Below are 18,962 nucleotides of genomic sequence, written 5' to 3'. Positions count from 1 at the left end.
TGAACTGCCCCGCCTAGTGTACGTAAGTAAGTACCTACCTAGGCTCGTGTGTACCTAGGTACGTAGCGCTTCATCTCTCACCCATCACGTGATAGACATCGAATGCGGCATTGTCGATATTCTTTCCTTTCGTTCTCTCCCTGGCAAAACCAAAATTGGCGTCCGTCATAATGGCTTCGCAGTCTTTCTCATGTCAAACAGGCAGTGTTGCGTGGATCTCAAACAGGTCATCGACATCGGAGTTTGGCCATGTAGCTTTGGCTGGGAACGGGCACCGGGCGTTATCCGGCTTCAATGTAACTAACATTCGCAGGCGAGCCATGCATTGGACCATCAAGTACCGGCTCTTCATATCGAGACCTCGGAAACTTCGTGCATAACTCAGAAGAAAGAACAAGAATAAAAAAAAGACACGACAGGGCAGCCTCGGTGTTGTGTTCCTTCTCGACCGGCACTTCCAGCCGTGCTGATACGGATGACCCCGGTCCATGAAATTAGCAGATGTTCTCTGGCCGCTCGAGTGTTTCGTTTTGGTGACGAGTGCCGCTAGCTGAAGTTGCCCAGTTGACCTTAAACTAAAGGGAGCCTTCTCACAAGCGTATCATTTGTCGTCCTGTTGTCAAAGGGGGTTGGTTGGGGGGGGGGGGGGGGGGGGGGCGAGTTAAACGGGTTAATAGTAGGCATCGCGCAGACCATTGTTGCCGCTGAGGCTTTATAAGTCGTCACCAACAACCCCTAGGGATTCCTTGATGAGAACTGTCGCGGCGGCCCGTCACCCACGATTCCCACTTTGGGCGGGATTGAAATCCGCTTTGGTGAGCTCCCGCTCCAATCTGCCCTACCATGCCATCCACACCTTCGCCCGGCCGGGCATTCAAAACATACCGTCCGGGGAGGGAGGAGGGAAGAGGCAGAGATACAGCAGTATAACGATGTTCACAAAGAAGGCGAACCACGAACCAGGATGTTTGTAACTTGGCAAGCCATCGATTGGTAACAGCCTGCAAAAGTCGCTAGGAATAATACAATAAATCATCCCCTCCCCTTTCGTTTTCTTCCATCATCTTTCATCAAAAGATATCAAACGACATTCATCCTCTCGCCCGCAAGACCCACCAACTCCCCCTCCCCCCTTACGTCTTTCCATTGATCCTTTACAGCCCGTCGACTACAACCACGCCCTCGCGGAAGGACGCACGCATGGACGGGAGAGCCGAGGGTGAAGGGAAAACACTGGAAAAGGGAAGGAGAAAAAAGCTGCTGCCGCGATGCGACCTCGTTGACAAACACTCTCTCTCACCCACCCACCACAAACCACACACACACCTGAAGCACTACCCTCCCCAACTCCCTTTGATGTGATAAAAATTGGTAATTACATATTCAAGACCACACAGCGCGGATGTACGTTGCATGGCCTGTGTTGAGTCTTGTTGACTGACGTTCTCTGCGATATTGGTATCACGGGGATTACTGAAAGTGAAGGGAACGACCTGGCCCGGGTCTCGCTCTAAATCAGAGGAATATACAGAAGAGATTGATGCTGTGACAAGCAAGGAGGAAAAAAAAAAAAAAAAAAAGAGGAAAAAAAAAGTGGTCAAACAGAAACCGATTTGAGGTCAAGGGAAACTATGTTCGCGAGCGGATGAGGTCAATTACGCCGCCCGAGGAGGGGGAGGGCATGCCACGCCTGTCGCACGTCGGGACGATATGGAAATAGTGTACGCGGCCGGACGCAGGATGGGCTGCGATAGTGGCGAAGGTTGGATTGCGTACCCGAGGAGACGTGGGTTGTAAAGGTAAGGTATGTAACGGGTGATAGGGCTTTTAGAGTACTCTTGAGTCATCTAGTGTTGGAATGCAGAGACACCGCCGCCAAAAATGATGCTCCGGAAAAGACCTGGGTATAAAAAAGGACGGATCATGATTCTGGGGGTGTCGTGGAGCGCCGTGGAGCGCCGTGGGCGAGAGCGGAGCTCGCGGCGTGTTGTTATTGCGCGGTGGCCATTAGTGTCTCAAGACGGCCATGGCTTCGAGGCATGTCTGTTGTTATAGTTTTGCGGGACTTAGCGCTGGTTTTGCTTGTTAATCTCGCCCAGGTTGAGCCAGCTCATGTCTGACGTGGAGGCCATGGGGAGAGGGGGCTGCTGGCTGACGCCAACCTGGTTGTCCGTTTGGATTTGCCGGTTCGGCATGCTTGGCGCCAGCGAAGTCGGGTAAAGACTCTCGGCGTAGACACTGCTCGCCGCACGATCGGCACCCCAGGGCCTCGAGGAGCCGGTGGGGTCCCACGTATCGCGGACGCTCTCAGGGATGCCGCTCGAGTATCCGGAGGACATATCCGACTGAGGTCTTCTGGGAGATTCTATCGTGGCAGACACACCGTCCCGGAAGGGGATCTGGTTCGAGTAGTTTGACACAGTCGGACTGCCCGAGGCGACGCGGCTGAGCTCTGGCCGGCCATTGTGCTGAATGGGCGGAATAGTGGACAAGTCCTGGGTGATGAGGTGCAGGGGAGGGACCGTGGCGGAGTCTTGTGTGATCCGGTTCCTGTCGACTCCGTTCGAGTAGCGAGAGCTGTTGTCCGAGTCGACCGTTGTCCGCTTCGAGTTACCAAATCCAAGGATGTTGAGCGCGCTGCCGCCGGACCAGTACCGGTTCCAGCCCGAGCTTCTGCGCGTCTCGCCATTACGGCCGACGGGAGCTCCTCTGGTCGCTGGACGCGGCTCGGCAACGTCGGCGGCGAACGAGACACCCTTCTCGTCGCGGGATGGGGGCGATAGGGCCGGCTCGTCGTTCGTCTGGGGGATGGGCTTGCCGATAGTGCTCTTGAACAAGCTGTTGGAATCATCACGGAGGCCACCGGACTTTTGCGTGTTGTTGCCGTTGACCTTACCCATCAAGATAGCCATGGAAGAGAACGAGCCCGCTGATTCCTGCTGCTGGTGGCCACGGAAGTGACCGCCGGGGGCGGAACCAAAGTCGTCCGCGCCGTACCCAAGGCCGGCCTTCTCGTCAGGGAAGCCTCTCGGGCTCATGCCCCTGGTATTTGGGATCTCGGCGTTCTGACGGTTCTTGGCGGCACGGCGGCGCCGGATACAGAAGAGAGATAGACCTAGGAGGATCATGATACCGGTGATGGTGCCAAGAACGATGCCGAGGATAGCGTTGGCACTAACTGCTGCCGGAGCACCGACTGCGGCGGTCTCGGAGCTTGCTGCCGACGAGGCGGAGGCGGACGCACTGATAGACGCAGGCAGAGTGGAATAGGCGGGACCCAACAGATCAGAGCTGCTAGCAGTCTGGGTCGCGGCAGTGCCGCCGGCGGAGCTTGTCGATTCGCTGGAGATGAGGACATCCTGCTCGCTCAGCTTCTGTGCGGCGTTCTCCCAAGTGTTCCCGCGGGCGTTGAAAATACAGAGGGAGTCGTTGGCAGATCCCGAGCCTCCTGCAAACACGACGAGCCCGTCGGGATCTTGGGCGACGCTGTAGTTGAGGCGCGTGCCTACGGGCGCAAACGTGCTGTTGTAAGCTGGCCAGTCGCTGAGGGTCAGAGCGCGCTTCACGAACTCGCCAGTCGCCTCCCTCGTCACCTTCTTCGACACCGCGGCAGAGTTGACGACGGGGGCGCCCGAGGCGTCGATGAGGACCATTCGCTTGACCTGGTTCGGTGTCATTGAGAGATCGAAAGTGAACAGGCTCTTGCTTCCATCGTCTCCGTTGATGATGACGGCCTGCATCGCGGCCCTGTCTTTCGTCAAGGGATCGGCGAGTGTCGCACCAGAGTCGGTCCAGGCAGTGTCGGGGCTGAAGAGCATGATCTTGTTGTTGGTGGCGCTGCCTCCGACCAGGGCCGCCTGGGTGTCGGACCATGGCAGAAGTATGGGGTTTATGACGGGCGCCGCTGTCGACGAGAAGGCTCGGGTGTTATAAGGCGCGGACGCTCCGACCACGAAGGTTTGGGTCGAGGGACCCGAGTATCCATCCTGGCTTCCGCCGTACATGACAATCTGATCGCTGCCGGGGAGATATGTTGCGCCGTGAAGCAACCGGTCTTGGGTGACAGGGTCCTGCGGCGTGATGGATTCCCATTTCCCGGTCGAGTAGGTGAATTTCTGCAGGCCGCGGTAATCTGCCGACGCCGCCTTACCTCCAACAATGTACAAGCCAGCCTGGCTGGCATCCTTGGGGTTCGAGCCCACGCATACAGCTCCCGTTACTGATTCGCCCTGCGACAAGATCTTCCATTCAGCGCCTTGCTCGAGCGCCAGCGACTGGAAAGCGCCGGCAGAGTATGTGTACAAAACGTTGTCGTGGATGACTGAACATATGTTCTCCAGAGCGACCTTGGGCTCGGGGACCTTCATCGTGTCCGTCTATTACGTAGATGTACGTAATTGCGTCGTGGTAGATGCGAGTGGCAGGTGACGTTTCCAAAAATGAGTGTCGTGCAGTCTACAACATGACATGAAATTCCCCTGTCAATGAAGTCGTTGAATCCAAATCAATTTCTCCAAACGGTGGCGGCTCGGTTCCAATGCGCCAATTTCTCGAAAATGGTCAAGAAGTCTCCCGAACGAGGGATGATCCAAAAGGCTGAATAGGCAAGCGAACGCCTTCGAGGCTTCGAATTGGTTGGGGGTTGAAACGATCGGGCTATCGAAGCGAATTCGGTTGGTCGGTCCCAAACTGGTAGGACGAGAAGCGGGTGACGAGAAGATGGAGAGGCGGTCCAAAGGGAGAAAGAAACGGAACCGTCGAGCTGGTCGTGATATTACGCTTGTCTCGGAGTTTGATCTGCAGAACAAAGCTTCAGGGGGGCTCTCAACAGCCAACCGGTCCGAGGTAGACGGAAGGAGATAAACGAAAAAAGGGCTTCCTGTCGATTCTTCCAAGTCCTGAAGGCCTCTGTGTCGCGGGTTTTAGGGTAGCCAAGCAGAGACCTCGCAGTCGATGGGCGAATTCGTGAGAGTGTGAGTGTGAGTGTGTGAGTGTGTGCGTATGAAAGATGTCGTATCTGGGTGTGTCGTGTCGTATCGCCCCGGGCTATTACTGTCGCTCGTGTCCGTCGATCGCTTGTTTCGGGTAAGATAAGGGGAAGAGAGGGGGACAATGCTGCCGCGTCGAGGAATCGAAGAACGATTCAGTTGTTGTTTTTTTGTTGTTTTTTGTCTCGCGAGGATTCAACGTTCCAGACGATGAGTAGCAATTCCACCTCGAAGGAGCGAAAAATGCACACGCGGCACCAGGAGGAGAGGAAGGAGAGGAGAACGGAGACCAAGGGAGGAAGTGTAGGTAGCATAGGTAGGTAGAGGAAGAGGCGAAAGGAAAAGAGTGGTACCAGTCACCCTTGTCGGTCTGTGTGCTAGTGGGTAGTCAGTCGTGCTGCTCCCTCTCTCTCTCTCTCTCTCCTGTCTCTCTGTATCTATCCCAGCAGCGCTGCAGGACCACGAGTAGCAGCGGCAGCAGTCGTCGACCAGGTACGGATACTGCCCAAGTAGCAGGCGAGGAAACACGAGGCAGGGATTCGGGGAATCGTGACGGGGGTGGTTTACCAGGAGCACCCTAGTCAAGCATTTAGGGGGGGCTTGGACAGGCGATGGACGAATCATATGGCCCAAGAGCCATCGATTATGGATGAGACAGGGGGCGTACCATGAGCCAGCGCCAAAGTAGAGGGTGAGCCAAGAGTACATGGACTGGTGGTGAGACGATGCGGTGCCGCCGATGTACAGGCGGAGGATGCAACTACCCTAGAGGCTGGACCCTAGCGTGGCCTTTCTGGACCAGCACAAGATTGGAAAAGGAGGTGCTGGGGTACATGGCCTATCAGAAATCCCAATCTCGCTGTTCCTGGACCAGGGTCGACAGCGGACGAGACGCCAGTCGAGTTGTCACGGGAGAGACAACACCAGTCTACGCTACCTACTGTATCCGTAGACTAAACGGTTGAAGGGCTAGCCGTCGAGCAGTCAACCAATCGAACCAGTCACGGCAAGACAATGACAACGGGCGACCTACCTACGCTACTACCTAAATCGTGCGTTGGGGGCGCTTCACCTCGCTCAAATGTGTACCACTTGCTTGCTTCTCTCGCGAGCCCAGCGTAAAAAGGAAGCAGAATCGCGCGTTAGTGAAGCAAAGCAATGGCCATCGCAACGGTCTTTCCGTCCAGATGTTTTGCTGACTATTGAATTTTGTCTTTTTGTTATTGCCTTGGTATCGTGCCAGTGCACCGTGCTCGACATTCCTCTCGGGCTCATGTCCGAGCCCAACAGACTTTTGGGCCTGCATCGTCCGAGGATGGGGGGAAGACGGGTAGGTAATACAGCATAGCATGGGACGCATCGCACCAGACGGTGGCTGACTGACAGCAGCAGCAGACCGGCCGTCCATTGCTTTGGCGCGGCATCCCAAGCCCGTTTGCGTGCTTGCCATCTCGGTTGCCGGGACGGTGCGCCAGACCGCCACCGTTTGAGGTATCTCGATGATGCAGATGAATCCCGCACACAGCAATCCTCTTTGCTGGCAAAGTAGCTGACGGGCGACGAGAATGCCAGATCCGGAGGTCCCAGTCCCATCAAGCGGGCCAGCACCGTGTGGACACCTGGTTTCTGGCTCTTGATCTCCAAGTATCACGGACGTGCAATATCGGGCTTGCAAGCAACCGGACGGGGCAATGGGTCTGGACATACGGGACCTGCAACGAGGCGAGCGACAGGCGGACAATGAGAAGAAAACGAAAGCCTGTGCGAGTAAGACGCGCCTAAAGGTCGGGCGAACGAGATGGACCAACGTCATACCGCAGCACGCTCATCAAAGTCGACGGGTCTCCCAGCGGACTACGGATAATGGGATGGGAAACCTGGGGAGAGGCGGCGGCGGCGAGAGATCACCAGGCACCGGGCAAATTGCGAGCAATCAAAGAATCATGCACCTTCGACCGTTGCCCGGATTCAGGTCTAGCGTGTACCACACACAACCACGTCCGGTCCCGCACAGGACGGGGACCGTTTGCATGCATATGTGTGTGCTGAAATTGGACGAGAAGATTGCAGTGCAGAGACGGGGGTTGGGGAGGGGGCAAACGGGCAGGACTGCCAAGAGGCAAAGAAGAGTACCGGTAGGCGTCGAATACCTTGAGGAGAGGCACTGACCGTCAGGAAGAAGGGAGAAGAGTGTGGCAGCGTTGATCACTGCTGGTACGTACCGCGCCACGCTGCCCTCCGATGGAAAGGACCCAATGGTATTTTGACTGAAACGCGCTAGTCAAGCTCGCCCCTGCGTCGACCGACAGCGCCCCCCCTGAGCCACCATGAGAGAAACTGCATGGGCCCGCCTGTGGACGCTGCACGTCGCCGGCAAAGTCGACCGTTATTTTAGTGTACGTACCTGCCCACATGCTTGTACAGAGGTACGGAGTACATGACATGCAGTTGCTGTAGCAGTGCGCAGCAAAGCTGAGCTTACATACACTTACCCAGGTAGGTAGTTTATTCAGCTGCTCGACTCGACTCCCGCGCAAAATAGTAATTAACACCCTGTCTGCCTCCCCCCCCCCGCCACCCGGGCCACCTACTCTTCGCGAATATTGTCCCCCCTCCCCAGTATATTGTGTCCCTTTCTTTTTTTTTCCTTCAGGAAACGCTGGCAACGGCATGCCGGTGTGTCATACTGATCAACCCATCCGACTGCATAACATGATATAGTAGCAGAACGAGAGGCCCGAGGAAGACTGGAGGATGGGCGGATGGGCAGAAAAGGGAAACATCAGGCCGGCGCTACATTGCCTCAGTTGCGCGATCCCTCCTTTCTTCTCCCTTCGCTTCCGGGCCGCGGGGGGGGGGTCATTGAACCCCTCCCATGTCAGACTTGCTCCGGCACGGCTGCATCGCCGGAAGGCCACCCTCGACCACGTTGGGCCCCGGTGGGGGGAGGGAAGGGAGAGAAACTATCCGCAATCCGTATACCTAACTACATCTTGAAAGTTACACCAGATTTACCAAAACGCTCCTCCGAGCCGGTTGCGGATCCCATGACGGGTCAATCCAACACCGTCATTCTATGCCAACCCCCAGAAGGCTTACTTGTTTGCAAGAGTCGAAAACCGCCCCATGCTGCGATCAGAGTGGCGCACGACCTGGCGGTGCTGTCGAAGCGCACTCAGCCTAAAATCCTGATACTTCCACAGACGGAAGGCCCCCATCCATACCCTTCCGACTCACTCTCTCCGTACATTCCACCGTACGCGACGCAAAGCAAAGTCTGCCCGCTGTGGAACGAGGGGAGAGCCAGGCAACGCGCGCCCGCCCCCAGGGCTAGACCAGCTGGCAGCAGTAGCTTCGCCGCCGCTGCCTCCGACTGGAATCACTCTCCTGTCGAAGGAGGCCGCGTACCCTGGGGAATAGCAAAGCGCCTGAGCTGGGTAATGCCGGGCAGGATGCGGGGGCTTGGGCCATTCAATATGTACATTGTATATCCCGAATCCGCGATGCATAGAAACGCTTGCCCCCCTTCCCGGCACTTTCATCAACCCCCAACGACGCCGGCCCTGGATCTGACGCAACATAGCATTCCTGTGGTTTCAAGGACATTGCCTGGACCAAGAGAAGTCAAAACCGACCCGGATCCCCCTCCTCGACGGACAACCTAGGTCCCATGCAGTACATTGTACATTGTTAGGTGCTAGACTCGCCAGTGTCAGGAGGTCTAGTCTTGGCCCGCTGTGTGTGTGTGTGTGTCAGGCCTCTCCTTTCCAACGGAGACGAACTAGTCCAGACTCTAAAATTCCCATCCGATGAACCGCAGGCAGCCACTCCTCTTCCTCAGGCTAATTGACTCCTGCCCAACATCCCCCGCATTCGCCGGTTTCTCGGACTGCCGTGCGTATCTCGACTCATTTTGCCGCCACACCACCGCACGAGAAACCTCGATTTGGCGGCTTGGCTCCAACGGCGGCGCCCCGAAGGCTGCATGCGAGATATGCCGGTCGGTATATGAACGTGACATTCTTCCGTGCGTCGCGGACAGCCTGACACTGGGATAACGCCTTGAAAAGGACATGGGAAAAGAAAGAAAGAAAAAAAGAAAAGAAAAAAAGCCATGTGGGATGCACCCTCCTCCCCCCCTCTTCACACCGCCTCACACACCGAAGCCCACCTGCAGAGAGCGTTGACTACGTACGGTATTGCGTGCGTATGATGTGTGCTCGAGGCTTGAGAACTCGAGAGCTTTCCAGGCGGTTGCACAGCCAGCCCCCCCGCCCCCTCAAATCGGGTACTCTTCCCCAACCATTTGAATTAGGTAGGACACACATCCATCCGCAAATGAGCGCTGCAAAAATAAGAGGTAAAATGAACCAAAAAAAAAGAGAGAGAGAAAGAGAGGAAGAGAGGAAGGGTTGTCCTTCCATACCACAGACAGAGTGTGTGTTGATGTGTGGAAGGGACCACCCGGGACGCCTGCATATCATCGAATCGGAGAGTTTCCCCATCACTCCACGCCTTCCTGCTGGCCGACTCTACCTCGATGAAGATAGTCTAGGTAGTGTACTTGCAGGTGATGTCAGCTCTCCAGACGCTCTCCCAACACTGGAGATTTAGATCTTCCTTTCTTCTCCATCTCACAGCGCCAATCCAACCCGCTTTTGTTATTGTTCGCTCCGCCACACTGGTGGAAGGCCTTGCATACCTAGTCCATCATACACCAGAATGGGTATTGGGTAATCGACAAAGATTGCGATTTGCGCCCCGTCTCATCCGCACTTATTTCGACTGGTCGGAGGGGACGGCGAGGGCCAGCGTGACGCAGATAATGTGATCTCCGCGCCGCCCAACAAGGAGAGAGAGACCTGCCCTTCTGACATCCAGCGGCACCGCGTAAGCGCCCGAGACGGCAAGAAAAATAAAATGTATAGAAATCACATTCGCTATCCTAATTCCCCGACTCTTCGCGCATGCGGACCCAATTCGTCCCTCTCTTTATCACTCCCTAAATCCCCCCCCAAAAAATGCCACCTTGCTCTTTTTCCTCTTCAGCCCGGTCCGCTTCCCACAGACTGCGCGCGCCTCCGGGTTCCAGTCGACGTTCGGCCTTGTTCCTTGTCCCCCCCCTCCCTCACCCGTCTCACTCATTGGCCTTGAGAGACATCTTCAGCTTCATTCCAAAAGCTTGCAACAAGGCTCTCACATAAACTCACTCACTGACTTTTCAGCCATCAGCTCAACTGCCAACGTCATTGCTCCAGAAACCGTTGATGATGTTGGATTAGCGCCGAGGCTTTAGCTATGTCTCTTCATTCTTGAGCCCAGAGCCAATCAAGCTATAGCGTGAGTCACGTACTCAGTATACGTTCATAGACGGACCCTCTATATGGGCAATCTGCTGTTTCCATTATACACCACCCAAGGCCATGCCAGCAATAACCCCTTATTAGTACCAAACCCGCACCGCTGACTCTATCATGCGCTTTTGTTTTCGGCTCAAAGTATATACGAATCCTGTTTGACTCTGTCCCCTTTTCACCGCCGAACCGATTTCTGCTTTGATTCCATCTTGTTCCGCCTCGCGTACGGGTTACATGACGGTTTTTTTTTTTTCTGTTTCTCCCTATCCTCCTTTCTTCCTGGCCCTGGCTAGCTGTTAAGGACCCCTACCCAATACTGCTCGCCTTTTCGTCGTGTGGATTTTGCGGCCTCCTTTCAATCATGTCGCTAGTGTGGGCCAGGCGTCCGATGCCGTGGGCCCATTGTGACTTTTCCTAATCCACCCCTGTTCTCCGAGTTCCTCAATGCCCCCAAACTGGGTAAGTCAAGCGCAGCAACTTCTAGACGCTGGTGAAGGCTTCGGCTGGTAATTGGGCCTGTGCGAGCCTTAGTATTATTTTCCCTGTGTTCCAGGTTTCGGGGCATCCTACCTTTTTCTCGTGGAAGACTGCCAATGCCCTGGTGAAGTCCCAAGCGACGTCTGACAAGCACATTTCCGAGTACGCGTGTGTCATTGCGGTTTGCTTTGATAGTTCGACAATCATGGCCTGGCGTTGTTCTTGTTCCTGGGCCGGCGGCGCTTGTGCCTCGGCGACGAAGACATTAGGGAGTGGGTTGAAGGCTCTGAGGGAGAGCATATCGCTAACGACGCGGATGGGGTTGCTGTTGGGTCGTCCGGGTCCCAGAACAAACGTGCGAGAGAAGCTCCGGAGACCCGTCTTGCCGTCCTTGTCGCATTCTTCGAATTGACCGTGCACAGATATAATCATGCCGTCCACACCGCCGGGTGTCTGGCCAGTCGGGTCGGCGAGACCGGGCAGAAGGTGGCAATCCATAATGTACTTGCTGATGTCTACCTTGATGTCCGGGTGCTGTGTTTTCGGGAGGTCGTTCCAGAGGTTCCAGATGGCCTCTCTTCCCGTAATCAGTCTTGCAGCTCGGGCGGCTGGTGTCGTGATTTTCATGAGGTTCCGAGATTGCTTGATGTATGAAGCCCAGGGCATCGGCTGTGGCAAGCTTGCATCCCTAATGGAATGAGTATCGACCGCCAGAGAGAACTGACTGTTGTCGTCGTAATATTTGGCCAGGAGACCCGTGCGGTCCGTGTCAAAGCCGAGGAAGAACTCCAGCAGGAACGCCTCTCCAATGCCCGCAACGTCGCGGAAATCGGGTCCACGTTGGGGAATCGGCTTTGGCCGACCTGCTGCTTTGATCTCCGCAATCCGTTCCGGTGTCAGTTGCTCACCGTTCAAGACTTGCAGCTTAGGAAAGAAGTACAACAGCTCGAGCACCACCTTCGGGTCCGTGATGTTGAGCGGGTTCCCCGTTAGGTACAGAGTTTCCAGCTTCTTAAGCTTCTGTCGCCATCTCGACAGCCCTGTGACGGACGCAATCTGATTCCCACTCAGGTCGAGGTTCTTAAGGTCCGGGAACGTATCCGCCATCTCTTCGACTTGCGCGACGGTATCAATATTGTTGTTTGCCAGGCTGATGCTGTGGATGGCATCAATCTTCGCTTGGGCCGTCTTGAAGAGCTCGTCGCAAATCCTCATCATGACCTTGAAAAGCTTTTCGGCTCTGTCCTTGGACTCCAATATTCCCATCTGGATCAGGCCTTCGTCTTGGTACAGGGAGTCCAGCCTCAGAAGCTTGTTTTCCATGTCGTAGCGGAGCGACATGATGCTTTGCAATTTTTGTTTCGTCTCCTGAGCTGCGGCAGATGCTTCGTTCGCCTTGGCAATCGACCCGTCACTGTCAGTGATCTCCAATTGCGTTCCCGCGAAAGTGAAGGTGTTGACTTTGAGAATTTCCTCCGCATCTTCTTGGCTTGCCGCAACGTTGACCAAGTCCCCTCTCATACTTGACTATTGATGGTTAGCGGTTTCGTAGTCTCAAATTTCGTCTCAGCTACATGGAGGACACAAGCAGCCCGTATGGGGCTGTTTGTCTCTAGCTTCGCGTAGTGTCTTGCGTTGCAACGAGGCTGGACCAGTCGGCGTCCCTATGTAGTTCCCCTGAGCCTCACAACAACGCGACATACCTTCTTAATGTGCACCGTTTTGTTGCGGCCAGACAGAGTGGTGGCTTTCCGTTCGAGAAACATCAGCAGGTCCCTCAGGCCACCGTCGTCATTGCTCGCGGCCTTGCTCTCCTTCAGACCCTTGACGGTCAGCCAGACCAGACCAGAGCTCTGTGGCTTCCTCCTCGATACCAGATCGTTTCCATCGCCCGTGTCCAGATGTCGAGCAATCGCTTGGTGTACTTTCGAGCCTGGCTTGGTTGGGGGCCCGCCACCCCGCGTTGGTCGCTGAGGTCGCGAGTTGTTCGTGTCAGTCGAGGCTGCTCTGTTGTTTGGTCTACGTGTCCCACTTCCCCCAGCGACGCTTCCCATGTCAAGGTCTCCGTCCCTGTCGACTTGGGTTCTGCCACCTCGACGCTTTTGGATGCCGCCGCCGCCGCGCGATGTCTTCGTCCCAGCGGCGGAGTTGCGGGTTTCGCGTGCAGGCTGCGAGTTCATGCTGCGAGGGGCTCGAGGAGGCGCCATTTTGGAGTTGCTGCCACAAGCAAGATGATGCGACGAGTAGTGTTCGGTAGTAGATAGAGGGGTATTCGTAGATGGAGTTCGCTTGTTGAAGGCGACGGTGAAGACGATGACGAGCGATTTCTTCGATATGCCGTCACGCTTTCGGTGGTAACAGGTAACGATTGTCGAATCTAGAAGAAATCGCTGCGATGTTGTAGAGCGAATGACTGTTGTCTCGTTTCTGGGACGTGGGCAGCTTCAGAGTACAAAGGCCCTAAGGACCTAGGCGCAAACTCGGGCTACTGCGAGAAGCAGATGTACTTTTGGCGGAGCCTTTATATATCGACAAAGAGAACAGTGAATGAGTGACCGGCACGCAAGGGGGCAAAGACCGCGCAGCTTCGTGGGCGGTATTCGAGGTGAGGCGAGTGATGAAGTAGAGGGAAAAGGCAGTGAAGAAATTCGTCCGTCGCGAAAAGCAGTGACGTTTGAGTTAGCCCCACCACAGGTCACCAGACAGGCAGGCAGGCAGGCAGGCAGGCAGGAACGCTCAGGTCGCATGCGACCTCTCTGGACTAGGTTTAGCGCAATTGTGACTCTGGCTGCCTTCTTTGCCGCAGTATCTGATTGTTCAATGTATCGAAACTTTTCCGTGTGTGTTTCTCCCCATCCCTCTTCAATCAATATTAGTCACGAGGTTTACCAACGGGGTTTGCTTGTTATTGCAACCGCTATGATGCGCTGGCTTCATGCTGCGGGCTGTTGCCCCGGCAGTGGTGTTCCAAGGACTTTCCCAGGTTTACGATGTAACACAGCGATAGCTGAGTAGACAAGGAAGGCTGGCAGCGCCAGGGTCAATATGAACAGAACAATCCAAAGCGAAAGTATGAGGGAGAGGTAAAAATGCTTATATATTTCCTAGTAAGTCGCATCGTGCCACGTTTACCAGTTCTTCCGAATTGCCAAAAGCGCCAGACTAAGCTTTCATCGAAGAAAGCAGAGACGACGGGGCTGTCCCAGCCCCACTTGTAGACCCTGAAGCTGAGCTTGTCGACCAAACCTTATCAAGCACATTATTATGTAATCAATGTCAGGTGACCGCGATCTGATTTCGCGTCGAGCTCGACGACGCGTCTGGGTTAACCGCCACGCGAGCCCCTCGTTGTCCGCGAGCAGAGACCTTGCTGACCCCAGATTGGGAGGTTCTTCGTAACGGCCACGGAGACTCCCATCATGCTTACGCACTTTGGGCGAAAGACCAATAACTCAGTCATCGAGTGAGGACCATTCACTGTTTCCACCATGGATTCTGATGAATACGACGACGATCTCGCAGACGAAGATTTGGTGGAAGCACTTAGTCAGAGTCAAGCTGGCCCATCGAGCTCATCAGCCTTTAATCTGCAGACTGCGCCCTCTGCCAGGTCGTCGGCGTTTACCCATGCCCTCGAGCCATCTTTCAACCGAGACAACACGGGACGTCAACTCCCGGCAACCAATGTAGGTCGAAAGTTATTGATACCGTTTGCCCTCATCAATGCGAACGTTTTCTAAACGGTTCTGCAGGCATTTCAGAAATCAGCATCAACTCGACCTCTGGCAAACGAGTTGGATGACTTGCCCTCAGATGCATTTTCCTCCTCGCCGGAACCACTGTCCGCCGCACCACCCACCAGAAATGCAGCAACTGCGGCGCCCAGGGCTCAGAATGGATTGACTCGCACGTTATCGTCAAGCTTCAGACAGACCACCTTGCTGGGTGGTAGGGTCGCAGACGACGCCCCTATACAACCCTCTCAGCCAGGGTTCGGTCGGGTCTACAGGGGAGATAAGCCTGAAGAGGCCCCTTCTCAGCATGCTATCGATCGTGAAGCGATGAAGACCTGGTTGTATCCAACCAACCTCGGAGCCACCAGAGACTATCAGTTTAGTATCGTCAAAAACGGCCTGTTCAACAACACACTTGTCGCCTTACCCACTGGTCTTGGCAAGACATTCATCGCTGCGACCATTATGCTCAACTACTACCGTTGGACCAAGGACGCCAAGATTGTGTTCGTTGCACCTACCAAACCTCTGGTGGCACAGCAGGTAGACGCTTGCTTCAACATTGTGGGCATACCTCGATCTGAGACAACGCTCCTTACAGGCGACACGGCACCGGCCCTCAGAGTAGACGAGTGGTCGTCCAAACGAGTGTTCTTCATGACGCCGCAGACGCTGCAGAACGACATCTCTCACGGCTATGCCGACCCGAAATCCATCGTTCTGCTGGTGATAGACGAAGCTCATCGCGCCACGGGGGAGTACGCTTACGCCAAGGTCGTCAAGAGAATACGCCAATACAACCCCTATTTCCGGTTGTTGGCGTTGACCGCGACGCCCGGCTCAAAGATTGAGACGGTGCAAGAAATCATTGACAACCTCGGGATATCACACATCGAAATTCGAACCGAGGATTCCATTGACATCCGTCAATATGTGCACCAAAGAAACGTTGAGCAAGTTGTCCTCGATCCCTCTGATGAAATGTGCGAGATCAAGGATCTGTTCTCGAAGGCCCTGAAGCCGCTGATGGACAAGCTCACCCAGCAAAACATCTATTTCGGCAGGGATCCGATGGCAATAACAACGTACGGTTTGGTGAAGCAACAGCAGGAATGGTTCGCTACCGTCGGACGCAAAACCAATCCCGGAATGCAGTTCATGATGAGGGCTGTTTTCAGCATATTGCAGAGTCTTGCCCACGCAATCAAACTGCTCAACTTTCACGGGATCAGACCCTTCTACGAGAACCTGAAGGAGTTCCGAGGCGGGGTTGAAGACATGGGAGAGAAGGGGTCCAAGTACAAGAAGCAGATAGTTAACGACCAAAGCTTCCAGGAGATGATGATGAGGGTAGAGAAGTGGCTTCGCACCGAGGGCTTCGTCGGCCATCCGAAGCTTGCCGCTTTGCAGGACACTGTCCTCAACCACTTCATGGACGCCGGTGCGACGTCCACCCGCATCATAGTGTTCAGCGAGTACAGGGACAGTGCCGAGGATATTGTCCGGGTTCTGAACGTGCACAAACCACTGATCAAGGCCACTGTTTTCGTCGGCCAAGCGGACTCGAAGCGGTCCGCAGGCATGAAGCAGAGCGAACAGATTGCAACGATTCAGAAGTTTAAGGACGGCGAATACAATGTACTGGTCGCAACCTCCATCGGCGAAGAGGGCTTGGACATTGGACAAGTCGATCTCATTGTGTGCTACGATGCTTCATCCTCGCCCATCAGGATGCTTCAACGGATGGGCAGAACGGGACGAAAGAGGGCAGGCAACATCGTACTCTTGCTGATGCGGGGCAAAGAGGAGGACGCCTTTGCCAGGTCGAAGGACAACTACGCAGAGATGCAGAAGCTGATTTGCGAAGGGAGCAAGTTCAACTTCCGCCACGATCTTTCGGCTCGGATTGTGCCTAGGGATATTCGGCCCGAGGTGAACATGCAGCACATCGAGATCCCCATTGAAAACACGCAAAACCCGTCACTTCCCGAGCCCAAGAAGGGGAGGGCGAAGAAGAAGTTGCCCCCCAAGAAGTTCCATCTGCCAGACGGCGTCAATTTGGGCTTCGTCAAGGTATCAGATATGGGCAAGGCTAGTGCGGCCCCTAAAAGAGGTCGCCCTCAGAAAAAGCAAGAGCCGACAGAGGTGGACTTCGTTGCTGACGTGCCCTCGGTCAACTCGGTCGTCCTCACAGAAACACAGTTGGCTGAGTTGGACAGGGTGTACCGGTCTCTGCCTGCCAGCTGGTCCAAAATCGAAGAGACGGAGATGCCAAGTTTGACTGCCTGTCCCGAGCTCCAACGGCGGCTTCGACCAGTGGGCAAGGTTCAACACAGCCAACGAACGAAAAGGTTCGTCAAATTATGTCAGAAGCTTGCCAAGAGCCAAGACACAAGAAGCCGCTACATACAACCGTTTGGGGAAGAGGATACCAGCCGGTGGGAAGAGATTCCGGTCCCAGATTATGCCAGCGATACGGAAGACGGGGTGCCTCCGGGCAATGGTGCCAGGGGGCAGTTGAGAACGGTGGTGCCTGAGGGTGAGTCCATCGAGGAGCCAAGGCCAAAGAAACGCAAACCCAACGGTGCACCCAAGCGTTCAGCATTCACATCTGCTGCAGCGCTGGTGGACGACGACATGGACGAGACGGCGGATGAAGAAACGCCGTCGCGCCGACTTCCGAAGCCGAAGAAGGCTGCTACGGGACGAGGACGCGGCAAGAAGGCCTTGACGCGAGTGGGACGTGGCATCAACAGCGATGAGCTCGGCGACGACTGCGACAGAGACAGCGACGTGATGGAAACGGACGGGTCAGACAGCGGGGGTGACTTGCTCGACTTCGTCGTCTCGGACGACCACCCCGTGTCCAGCAACCACCCGACATCTTCGGCGTTGTCCACGAGCCAAGGCACGGCCACGGGCTCAACGCAGCGCAACGATGCCGCCCAGCCTTTTTACGTGCCGACCGAGTTCCCGGCGACACAGGAGTCGGCAGACTCGCTCCCGGATCTGGCGGATGTGCTTCTCAGTAGCAAGGCAAAGAGGTCGCGGACAGCAGCGTCGATGGACGAGTCTGAGGATGGAGACGCTACTCCGCGACAACAGGCAGGCGGACGGCAGCAGAGAAGGCGGCCAGTGTTTGAGAGCGACAGCGACGAGTAAAGTGAACAAGCTGGACTATCGACGCATTGCAATTGTAAAAGACATGCATGGGGCAGGGCAGCGGGCATGGCAGCAGAGCCAGCACCACCAGCTAGACATCACCAGGAACGATAGTAATGACTAAATGAATCCCGTGTTTATTGCTCTCATTCACTTCCCATCTCCTTCCGTGCAAACCCCCCTCTCCACACCCGGAACACCGACGACGACGCGGGAGAGCCACGCTTCTCTATCAAAAGTCTCGAGTCAGCAAGAAACGTCCCGATGATAATGCGGTTGCCGACGTAGCAACAACAAAAATTGAATATTTTTTTTGTTCTTTTTGGACCAGCAAATTTCAGAAACCCGAGTTAAAAGCACAACATCCCCACCCCGCCCACCCGCCGCCCCCTACCCCCCGACGGAATCGAGGGACAGCACATGACGGTGCAAAGGTTCCCAAGCCCATGTGCCGGTTCAAAGAGTAAGGGTGTCTCACGAGGGGCGAGACCGAAGGGGGAGAGGGGAGGGCCAGCATGACCGCCCCCCTTTTCCCCGGGGCGTCTCAGACGGCTCTTCCTATGAGTATAAAAGGTTTTATGACTTTCATCATATGGTGGTCTTCCCGTCCCCAGCCCCTCCACACTCCTTTCCTCCCCCTCGGGAGCTCGGGGACGTGGGAGTCCCAAAGCTCGAAAAGGGTGAGAAGAAAGGATGGGAGGAGGGAGGGAAGGGGGGGGGATTTCATAAAAGGAAATTTTTATCGAGCTTACCTCTCTGGTACGGACTTCAATCAAGGGTCCTGTACGACATTGCAGAGATCATCAGCCGAGGGGCGCGCGCGCGTCGGAAGTCGAGAAATTCGCAGGGTGGAAGGGGATGCCCTTCGTTGGGCGACGGACGCCCGGGTTGATGTTGACGGGAAAGCAACGAGGTTTGAAATTTTTTGCAGCAAACGCGGGTTTTGGAGAGCGGGCAAAGGAGAGGGACGTGGGGCGCGGAGGGAGCTTCAGCCAGCTGTCTGCCAACTGGCGGCGACCCACTAGAGCTCCCACCAATCGTGCGATGGAAGCGACACCTACCTAGGTTATTATCTAAGACAGACTAGACACTGCACACACACACACACACACACACACACATCTCTCTAGATTTCCCCCGACGGGAGGAAAATGGCTCCAACGGCAGCGGGAACGGCGCGAACGGCAGTCCGTTGCTGACCCGAAGCTTACGGGCACGACATACCACACTCCCAGCACGGGGCA

The 18,962-nt window shown here is 55.4% G+C and overlaps 5 protein-coding genes across 5 annotated transcripts; 3 read left to right on the top strand and 2 right to left on the bottom strand.

Annotated features, from left to right (window-relative positions):
* Positions 1-2,066: 2,066 nt before the first annotated feature.
* On the bottom strand, positions 2,067-4,367 carry LY79DRAFT_503527 (pre-mRNA splicing factor CLF1; the record flags this gene model as incomplete). The annotated part of the gene is made up of 1 exon (XM_060553403.1): positions 2,067-4,367. One exon carries the CDS (start codon positions 4,365-4,367, stop codon positions 2,067-2,069), a length of 2,301 nt encoding a protein of 766 aa, XP_060420641.1.
* A 3,188-nt stretch (positions 4,368-7,555) lies between these two features.
* On the top strand, positions 7,556-9,129 carry LY79DRAFT_532697 (uncharacterized protein). Its single transcript, XM_060556310.1, has one exon. It carries the CDS (start codon positions 7,751-7,753, stop codon positions 8,651-8,653), a length of 903 nt encoding a protein of 300 aa, XP_060420640.1. The 5' UTR covers positions 7,556-7,750; the 3' UTR covers positions 8,654-9,129.
* A 1,696-nt stretch (positions 9,130-10,825) lies between these two features.
* On the bottom strand, positions 10,826-13,029 carry LY79DRAFT_503308 (TAP domain-containing protein; the record flags this gene model as incomplete). The annotated part of the gene is made up of 3 exons (XM_060553387.1): positions 10,826-10,861; positions 10,916-12,349; positions 12,526-13,029. The coding sequence occupies 3 exons, from the start codon at positions 13,027-13,029 to the stop codon at positions 10,826-10,828; spliced, it is 1,974 nt and encodes a 657-aa protein (XP_060420639.1).
* A 1,113-nt stretch (positions 13,030-14,142) lies between these two features.
* Positions 14,143-18,095, top strand: LY79DRAFT_532691 (type III restriction enzyme). Its single transcript, XM_060556309.1, has 2 exons — positions 14,143-14,508; positions 14,575-18,095. The coding sequence occupies exons 1-2, from the start codon at positions 14,311-14,313 to the stop codon at positions 17,716-17,718; spliced, it is 3,342 nt and encodes a 1,113-aa protein (XP_060420638.1). The 5' UTR covers positions 14,143-14,310; the 3' UTR covers positions 17,719-18,095.
* Positions 18,096-18,098: 3 nt separating this feature from the next.
* On the top strand, positions 18,099-18,927 carry LY79DRAFT_8469 (uncharacterized protein). Its single transcript, XM_060565159.1, has one exon. It carries the CDS (start codon positions 18,234-18,236, stop codon positions 18,741-18,743), a length of 510 nt encoding a protein of 169 aa, XP_060420637.1. The 5' UTR covers positions 18,099-18,233; the 3' UTR covers positions 18,744-18,927.
* The last annotated feature ends 35 nt before the right edge of the window (positions 18,928-18,962 follow it).

Source organism: Colletotrichum navitas (genome assembly GCF_030913465.1).
Source record: "Colletotrichum navitas strain CBS 125086 chromosome Unknown LY79scaffold_1, whole genome shotgun sequence".
NCBI classification, from domain to species: Eukaryota; Fungi; Ascomycota; class Sordariomycetes; order Glomerellales; family Glomerellaceae; genus Colletotrichum; species Colletotrichum navitas.
This window is presented reverse-complemented; position numbering and strand designations above follow the sequence as displayed.